Source organism: Corvus brachyrhynchos, unplaced genomic scaffold (genome assembly GCF_000691975.1).
Source record: "Corvus brachyrhynchos isolate BGI_N302 unplaced genomic scaffold, ASM69197v1 scaffold212, whole genome shotgun sequence".
Taxonomy (NCBI): Eukaryota; Metazoa; Chordata; class Aves; order Passeriformes; family Corvidae; genus Corvus; species Corvus brachyrhynchos.
Genome location: NW_008236768.1, coordinates 330,153 through 339,471, shown reverse-complemented (window position 1 = coordinate 339,471; position 9,319 = coordinate 330,153). Strand labels below are relative to the sequence as shown.

Sequence of the window (9,319 nt, the reverse complement as noted above, 5' to 3'; positions counted from 1 at the left end):
AGGAATGCGGGACAGGCTGTGCAAGCAGGGGACACCACACGTGTCACTGTCACTGCAGGCAGGGCCCTGCCCGTGTCCAGGCGCTCCCACTCGGAGAGGAGCAGGCTGGGATGGGAACAGGGCTCAGTTTTAGCACTGCTGAGTCAAGGCAGGAGAATGAGCAGAGCCTTGGGCCAGGTCCCTGAGCTGTGCGTGACCTCCCCATGCTCCTCTGCCAGGCGCCACCTCAGCACAGGGGACAGGAGCGTGTCCTGCTGAGGCACCTGAGCAGCTCTGCCTGCTGCAAACAGGAGAACAGGGGGAATCTCTGCTCCCAGCCAGGGCAGCTAGGAGATGGAGGCTGCAGCTGGGAGGTGGAGGCTGAAGCTGGCCAGGAATCTGTCTCCAAAAGACTCCAAAAACTTTGTTTCTCCAAGGGATAATCTACTCCCTTCTTTACCTGCCACCCATTAGGACAGGGCTTGGAGTGAGCCAACATTCAGGCAGATTTCCCCCATTTTTGCACCCCACGTGACATTTCCAGTCTCTGCAAAGCCACCACCTCCCTCTTCTCCCTGCAGGCCAAGGTACTGTTCACACTCCCTCCTCCTCTGCTGCTGCCTTCCCATCTGTGCCCATCCCAGGGAACGCCGTGTCCTCCAGCCCACTGCTCCCCTCCTGCTGCCAGGAGCTCTGGGGATGGCAGAGCCACCTCTGGAGCAAAACTCCTTGGGAGGGCACCTCCAGCACCAGCATGGAGCTGCTTCTCCACAGGGAAGAGCAGCACAGAGCTCCCCACAGCTCCCATTCCGGTTTAGCTGCGCAGGGAGATTGCCAGTGGAATGATGTGGGAATGAGCTGTGATGGGCTCCAGCTTTCTGGCTGAGAAGAACCTCCTGCAGCCTCAGAAAAGGCAGGAAAAAATGATTGGAAATTACAAAAAACCACCAAACAAACAACAACAAAATTCCAACCACCACCACGACGAGAAACGCCCACACCCCCCGCATGGCTTTGTGAGATATGATACGGGTTTGACAGTTTAACTGGCAAAGAGGGAGCAGTGTGAGCCTTCCCAGGGGCTCCACTCAAGCACTAATTAATTAATTCATCTGTATTATGTGACCTCAGGGCCACTGGTGTTACCAAAACCACTGTCCAGCCTGACTGGCAATAAAGCTCTGGCAGAGAATGGGATGAGAGCAAGAGGAGAGCACCACAGGGACCATTTTCTCCCCTTTTCCTCATCCCTCTTCCCTGTTCCCAAGCATTACCTGGTGGGAGGTGATGTTCAGGGCAGGATTGGTCAGCTCTGTTTTATCCTGGGACTTCTCCCTGGCCAAACGAGCTGCTTCCTTCACTTCCTGGAATTTCTCTGCAAACTGGAGGGGAGGGGAAAAGTCACTGTGGGGCTGTGCTGAAATGTGCAACAAGCAGAGCTGATGCCTGGGTTCCTCCTCTGTCTGCAACTTCATTTAAAATGCTTTTTAATTTCTCTTAAAGAATAAAATTCAGGGAATAACCCCTGAATTTGGCACTCGGGGCTGTGGGTTCAGCTAAACAGCAACGATGGAAACGGGGCCTGCAGACTCAGCTCCGTTTGTGATGCTCAAAGCACTCTGCAAATGCCACTTTAAAGCTGGTTTTAGTATCTTTGCACCTCAAATTACACTTTATCCCGGTGAGAGCAGCATTCCAGCAGGTCCCTAAGGATTTTCTGCAGAGGCTGAGCTCCCCTGAGGGTTTTCAGAGGTCTCCCTGCAGCATTACCTGGGACAGGTGTTGCTCCGAGGCAAAGCCCAGCCCGTACACGGTGTTGGCTCTGCTGTCAGCCCACTGCCCAAATTTCTGGGATGTCTTTGTGAAGGTCATGTTGGGGGTGATGGTGCTGTTGATGATTGCCTGTGGAGAGAGGCAGTGTGAGTCAGGAAACCCCAGGCTGCTGCCCTGGTGTGGGATTGATCGGGGAATCAGGGAGTGCTTTGGGTTGGAAGGGACCTTAAAGATTATCTCAATCCAACCTCCTGCCACGGCTGGGATGTCACTCACTGGACCACCAGAACCCTTGAGAACTCTGGGAATTAGGGGTAGAAATCCCTGGCTTTTAATTTATAAAACAACAGTCCAGGTTTTTGGTGACCAAAAGTCTGACTACGTGACACAAATGAATCTCAATGATCTTTTCTACTGAAAAAGGAAAAAAAAAACCCTCAGTACCACCAGCTTCCTCCAGTGCTGGAAAAGATGATGAGAGACAGTTTGTCTCTGGGGCCTCAACAACTTTCTGATGTTCTCCCTTTTTGTGGCAAGAAGGGGAAAAATAAAAGGTTTAACCAGCACTCAGGACAAGCTATTACACAACCCTCTCTGCTGGGTAGGGGAGCAGCAAAATCAGCTGCCTGGAACACTCTCTGCCATCAGAGAGCTTCAGGAACCAGCCAGGGAAATGCCCATCAGGAGCAGTTTAGGGAGAGTAAATCATCTTTTGTGGAGGTGACTTCACCTCTGAGCCTCCCTCAGCCTCTGTTGTTTCACAGTGTCTGCAGCACTGGATTCAGCACAGGATAAAAGCTCTCAGAAAACCCTTCTGTGACAGCAGAGTGGGGAAAGAAGGGACAACATCAGACCCGGAGGCACCTTTTTGATCATCAGTGTCACCCAACACACCTGAGCACGGGGGCAGGGATGTTTTACCTTCCACGCCCTGCAGGAAGACACCGAAATGCCTGTGCTAAGAACTGCCTGATTTGACACCAAAACCACCCACACCAGGGCAGGTTTGGGCTGGGAGAAGCTGCTTTTGTGGGGGAGAAGCTGCTTTTGTGGGGGAACAGCTGCTTTTGTGGGGGAACAGCTGCTTTTGTGGGGCAGAAGCTGCTGTGTGATGCCAGCAGGGCGTGTGCCCTACCTTGGTGCCCCCCACGCTGATGATCCTGTACACGTTGCGGGTGGCATCGTAGAAGTAGGAGACGGTCAGGGCGTGTTTGCTGGCAGGGATCCAGTTCCTTTTGGTGGCAGGGTCGATCTGGAAAACATGGGCCCTGGTGCTGAAGATTGGCTGCTCCCTGCAGGACAGGAAAACAGGGATGTCAGGGCAGGGGGAAGCTGAGGAAAGGGGGAAGTGCAGCGATTTCCTGCCGCTCGTGTTGCACTCCTGCCATTCCCCTTTCCTGTGTTCTTCCCAAGTCCACACCAGCCCCTCACGAGGCTCTGGGCAGGGAGCAGCAGCTCCCCACTGTCCCTGCTGGCGTCACTTCATGCCCCTCTTATCAGGACCCAAGCTCTCCGGCATTCCCGTGAGTTGTTTTTCCAAGAGTTCTGGGTTTCTGCCCCGGAGCCCTCCACATCCCTGGGACTCCTCTAAATCCCAATTTTAGAAGCTGGGGGAGAAGCTGGAATCATCCTTTGCTGATGCCTGAGCAAAGAAAAGCCTGTGGCTGTTTGTGCCTCCTGTCTGTCCCCACCATCCTGTGTGGAGACAGCAGCTCTCGCTTCCCAGGGACCTTGCACTTGGAAAATCCCCTTGGCACAAAAACTGAGGGAGTTTCACCCCAGGCACAGGTTTGTACCTTCCTCTAGAGCTTGTCCTCTCCTACACACTTGAGACAAGTCCTTGTACCCAAGGACAGGCTGAAAATTTCCAGGTAAGAACACGAAAAGACCCCCAAAACCTCATTTTTGGGGCACAGCTGATAGTCCCTCACAGCACAGCCATTGGGGCAGGGTTATGATCAGGGTTTATATTATTTTTAGCCCGATTTGAAGCTTTCTTCCACCATCTCTCATCCCTGAGTGCTCAGCTCATGGCAGCTTCCCCAGGAACAGGATTTTAGGGCTGTTGTATTAATTCTGTTTTGTAGGATATCTGCAGGGTGGAGCTGTAGGGGAATGGAGGGATGGATGGATGGATGGATGGATGGATGGATGGATGGATGGATGGATGGAGAGAGGGATGGATGGAGAGAGGGATGGATGGAGGGATGGAGGGATGGAGGGATGGAGGGATGGAGGGATGGATGGATGGAGAGAGGGATGGATGGATGGATGGATGGAGAGAGGGATGGATGGATGGAGGGATGGATGGATGGATGGATGGATGGATGGAAGGATGGAGGGAGGGATGGATGGAGGGAGGGATGGATGGAGGGAGGGAGGGATGGATGGATGGAGGGATGGATGGATGGATGGATGGATGGATGGATGGATGGATGGATGGAGGCAGGAATTGAGCACAAAAAGCTCCTTCCCCTCAGCTCTTCCTCCCCTGACTCACGCCTGGGAAGCACATCCTGCAGCCAGGGCTCACATCCCAGGATTAAAGCAAGTCTCCCCATGAATTCAAGGAAACTCTTCACCTCCCAAACATGCAGCTGCTGAAGGCAAGTCCTGAGCCCAGCACTGCTGGGATTTTGGAGCCAGGAATATCTGAGCTGAGCAGAGATGCTGCATCTCAGGGATCAGGATGTAACTGGAGCGTTCCAGGGGAAGGAAGGAATGTTTTCCATGACACAACAGTCCAGCTGCACCAGGGCTTGGGGGATGCCTCTGACTCTGGTCAGACACACGGCACTGGCCACACTCAGCACCCAAATCCAGTGAAATCTGATGTGCTGGAACACCCCCAACACCCCCCCCGGCAGCTGCAAGGCACAGGCACAATCCTGCTTTGTGGAGCTCCCCAAAATCCAGACTCCTGTGTTTCCTTCCCATTCCAAGCACTCCCAGTTGCCATGAACAGCCTGTCCCATCAATCCAAATGCACCTGGTGCTTTCCAAACCCAGCCCTGAAACTTAGCAGGGAATATTTTATTTCCTTCCCACCTCCCAGTTCCCAGCCTGTTCCCAGGTGCCAGCCCTGACTCAGATCTCTTGTGACAGCACGAGGGTCTCCACATCCTCTCTGCCTGGATTTTTGGAATGAGATTCAAATTTTCCAGGCTCCATTCTCACATGGATTATGACTTATCTTTGACACACAGGAAAAATTGATGTTCCTGCCCCTAAAACCCCCAAATGCTGGGCTCATTTTGGGAAGAACAGAGGCAGGACTTTACCGAGTTGTTGACATTTGTTAGTAAGGGCAGGAGGCTACAGGCCCGTGCAGTTAGTAGGTGTCCCCTCTCCTCAGCTCCTCCTCAGGTGTCTCTCAGCTGCTCTGAGGTTCCTTCCTCGTGCTGCTTCCACAGGGATTCATTCCCTAGCGATGGAAAAGTCCAGCTGTTATTCCCCAACACAACCAGGCACCTTTAGGGGCTCCGTCTGCCCTGAATATTCACAGAGTTTCTCGTCTGCAATGATTTCTCATCACTGAACAAGGTTTTTTCCCCTGTCATGGGAGATAATTGGGTGAGCCGTGCAACTGGAGTGAGTCCCTTGGCAGCAGGTGCTGGCTGCTGGGAGAAGGCCACGGAGGAGCCTGGAAGGCTCCAGCATTTCCAGTCCTGCCCACATGATGCTGCTGCCTGATGGAAAACCCTCCTGGGAGATCATTCCTTGGGCACAGCAGCTGTTCCCGGGCTCCTGTCCATCCAGGATCCTATCCCTGTACTCCCGTCCATCCACGGGGCCGTACCCAAAGCCCTAAAAGGGACGAGGTGGTGCCAAGCTGGGTGTCCCCAGCATGCTCTGCCTGGGGACAGCATGGAGATGTTTGTGGTCCTTTTGCAGTGCAGGGAAAAAAGAGACAGTTTCCAAGGGCCTGGAGTATGAGGACACAGGGAATGGCTTCCCACTGTCACAGGGCAGGGTTAGATGGGATACTGGGATGGAATTCCTCCCTGTGAGGGTGGGGAGGCCCTGGCACAGGGTGCCCAGAGCAGCTGTGGCTGTTCCTGGATCCCCAGAAGTGTCCAAGGCCAGGCTGGAGCACCCTGGAAGAGTGGAAGGTGTACCTGCCCATGGCAGGGGGTGGAATTAGATGATTTTTAAGGTTTTTCTAAGCCAAACCATTCTGGGATTCTATGAAAGTCTTTGTTTGTTTGCTTGTTGGGTTTTTAAATCCATCAGATGATACAAATCGCACCCAGCTCGCACAAGAATTTCATTGTGCAGCTCCTGGCTGTGCTGCAAACCTGCTTTCAATACTCACTGGTCTGACAAGGTTAAAGCAAACTCCCCAAAACAAAAGCTCCCAGGAGCCTCCGTGGTGGAGCACAACAAAAAGCAGCCAGGAAGAGCAGGCAGCAACGCAAACCCAGAGGGGAGAAAAGCCAGAAAGGCTGCAAATCGCAGGGCACACCTCTGAGAACTCACAGCTGGGGCATTACATGGAAAATGCCTCTACCTCCAGAATCCCTGAACAGTTTGGCTTGGAAGGACCTTAAAGCTCACCCAGTTCCACTCCTAGGACACCTCCCACTGTTCCAGGTTGCTCCAGCCTGGTCTTGGGCACTTCCAGGGATCCAGGGGCAGCCACAGCTTCTCTGAGAATTCCATCCCAGCCCCTCCCCACCCTCACAGGGAAGAACTTTTCCATAATCTCCAATCTAAACCAACTCCATCCGTTCAGCAGATTGACCAAGCAGAGTGCAGGCAGGTGAGGACAGAGACAGGGCTGGATATGCTGAGGGACATGCAGGAGGTGACAGCCAGACCTGAGCTGCAGCAGGAGCTCTGCTTGAGGAGCACCCAGGCCAAGCTGCTGCCGTCCTGCTTCCCAAAACACTACAAAGCTTTTAAAGACAGCCCTGGGATTCAGTGTCGTGTTCTATCTCCCGTTACAGCCCTCCTGTCCCCTGTGCTTTAAGTGCACACTGAATTCAGTCCCTGAAATGCTGACACTTCTTTTCCTGCTCCCAGCCGGGAGTCCCCACACCAGTGCAGCCCCAGCAGCGAAAAGGGCACGTGTAAATAAAACCACTTACATCCCCCCAGGGCTGGCCTTCGCAGATAATTAAGGAGAACCAAAGCAAATGACTGAAAGGACAAAGATCTGGCTGAGACACAGACGTGTTCAGCGAGTGCCTGATGGCAACTGGAAGGGATCCAGGTCTCATCCCTGCCAGCGTTTGCTCCCAGCACAGGGGGGAAGGGCAAAATTCAATATCCCACGGCCCCTGAGAGCTTAAGAATGACTTGTCCCGGTGGATATCCACTGAGACTCCGGCAGCAGCAACTCTAAGGAAAAGAAGGGATGATTTAATTCATTTCCCTGTTCCTAAAGGTGTTCTTCACCTGGCTCCAGGTGCTGCCTGAGCAAAGACCCGGACGCCTCCCCTTTGGCCTCTCCTTACAGGGAAGCTGTGGGAAGGTCGCAGGGAATGTTTGGGGAGGACACAGGGATCCGGGGGATGGATCAAGCATTTCTGATTTGCTCCCTGCCCGGGGAGTCTGACTCAGTGGCCATCAGGAGAGGATGTAAAACTGCTCACTGCTCTCATTTCCTCCTTGGTTCTCAGATGAGCTTCCTCTCCACGGCCTCCCAATTGATTTCTTCAAGAATAGCTGCTTATTTCACCATTGCCACGAGAGCAAATCGTTATTTGTCCTCTTAATTTACGGTCTCAGCAGAGCAGCAATGGACTGAGCAGGGCAAAGGAGAGGGACCTGTCAGGTGGGGACACGGTGACACACGGCCAGGAGCCTGGGGACAGCACCCCCCGCGCCAAGGAGGGACAGACGGCATCAATTCGGGCCCTGCACCAGCACCACGTTTTGCCTAGAGGGGAACAGTGGGCACGAGAGGTGCCAGAGTCTGGAGAGGACTAAATCCAGCCCTGCCTGTGTAATCTGAACACAGATGTCACCCAGGCTGTCCTTGAGTGTCCTGGCCCGAGGTGGGCTCTGCCCTCCCGTTCACAGGAGCCTCTTCCTGAGGGGGATCTGCTCAAAAAACCCAGAGACAACGGCAGGGCCAGGGATGAGCCACCTCCTCCCGGAGAGGACACCCCAAAGAGTGGGAGCAGGGGGTGGAGGAGGTTCTGCCCCAGGTGAGCCCCCAGATCTCTTCAAAAGGGAGGCAGAGAGAAGAAATCGGGGTTTTATTGTTTCCTTTAGATCTTTCTTGCACCACAGTTTCTAGCCCGGGTGTGGGGCGGGGTCTCCTGACTGACAGCTGCCTTTAACTCATGCTTTGTCCTTGTCCTCTATTTTCTTGTGCAACCTGGAAGATTTTTCCCACTGAGCTCCACTTCTTTGTTTGCTCTCGGTCATTCTCACCTCTCAGCCCTGTCTGCGGCCTCTGACACGGTCGTTTAGTAACTGCATTACTCACACAGCCGGCTCAGCTGCCCCCAGCCTCTGCTGCACAACCAGGGAGCACAAACCTGAGGTTTGCTGTGGAGGGAGAAGCTTTTGGAGCCATCGCTCCTCAGATTTGTGTCAGTGTTTCTGCCCTGTTTTCAGCCGTGTGACAACAGAGCGGGATTCAGACCTAGACACGAGTTTTCAGAGAGATTCGGTGGGGGAGTCCAAGCCCAAAGCACTCCAAGAGACAAAAATAGCGAACAGATTCGGGATAAAGTGTTTTAGTACCTTTAAGGAACGTCCTGGGGAGGCTGAGCTCATTGACTGCACCTGCCTTGGTGCTCCTGGCTGGGGTTCAGCCAAGGGCATCTCTAGAAGTCCACGTGCTGCTCCCCCCGGCTTGCACCTCCTCTCACTCCCTCACTGCAGCTTCTCTTTGCAGGGACATTCATTTCCCTGTCAGGGAAAGGCGCCTCCGCGCACCTGGATGCAGAGGAAAATCACTCCAAACACTGCTCCGTGGCCCGAAAACCAGGGACTGCCTTGCAAGAAATCACAAAGCAGCAGCTCAGCAGAGCCGTCTGTTCCCGGCGATCAGGGCAGGGCAAACTCGGCCACAGGGCAGGGAGGGGGTTTGGTACCCTCTGGGGCACCGTGCAGCCACAAGGAGCAAACCCCAAAAAAGAGGGGCTTGTTATAAATGTACTGTGGTATTGGCTTTTCGCATGTTCCAGAATTGTTATGGATGGACTGTGATGTTGGTTTTTTTATGTTCCTTAATGTTAGAAAAGCTTTGCCGGGGTTCTGTAATGTAACGCTGTAGAATGGCTGTAGTTTGGGTGGTCAGTTTGGGAAGGATCGGGGGGGTCTTCACATTCCTGGAAAACCTTACTTTTAAAGCCGATCTTTTGGATGTAGAGTTGTGCCTTTGGCTCTCTGCCGAAGCCCCCGGCAGTAACGCCCTTTTGCTGTTGTCTCCTAATTGTCCCTTTTCTGAAACTTTCCTTAAAACTTTACAAAGAGTGAAGCTCGTTTTTTCCCAGCTCCGCGGGCGGGGAGGCATCACCGCTGATCCCTCCGCGGCCAGGACCGCATCACAAATAGTTCCTCCTGGCGGATCACTCGGCGGATCACTCCGCGGCCGGGCGCATCACCG

The 9,319-nt window shown here is 53.7% G+C and overlaps 1 protein-coding gene across 2 annotated transcripts in view; it reads right to left on the bottom strand.

Moving 5' to 3' along the window:
• HOMER3 (homer scaffolding protein 3) overlaps positions 1–5,522 on the bottom strand; it is an 11,417-nt gene extending 5,895 nt beyond the window's left edge. Inside the window, exons 1-4 of one of the 2 annotated variants that reach the window (XM_017727517.1) lie at positions 5,034–5,522; positions 2,888–3,044; positions 1,750–1,881; positions 1,254–1,361 (exon numbers count right to left, since the gene is read on the bottom strand). In XM_017727517.1, coding sequence (XP_017583006.1) covers positions 1,254–1,361; positions 1,750–1,881; positions 2,888–3,044; positions 5,034–5,047 — 411 coding nt within the window. In that variant the 5' untranslated portion in view covers positions 5,048–5,522. The remainder of the gene's footprint in view (positions 1–1,253; positions 1,362–1,749; positions 1,882–2,887; positions 3,045–5,033) is intronic. The other variant, XM_008644982.2, reaches the window with a different exon arrangement.
• Between the last annotated feature and the right edge of the window lie 3,797 nt (positions 5,523–9,319).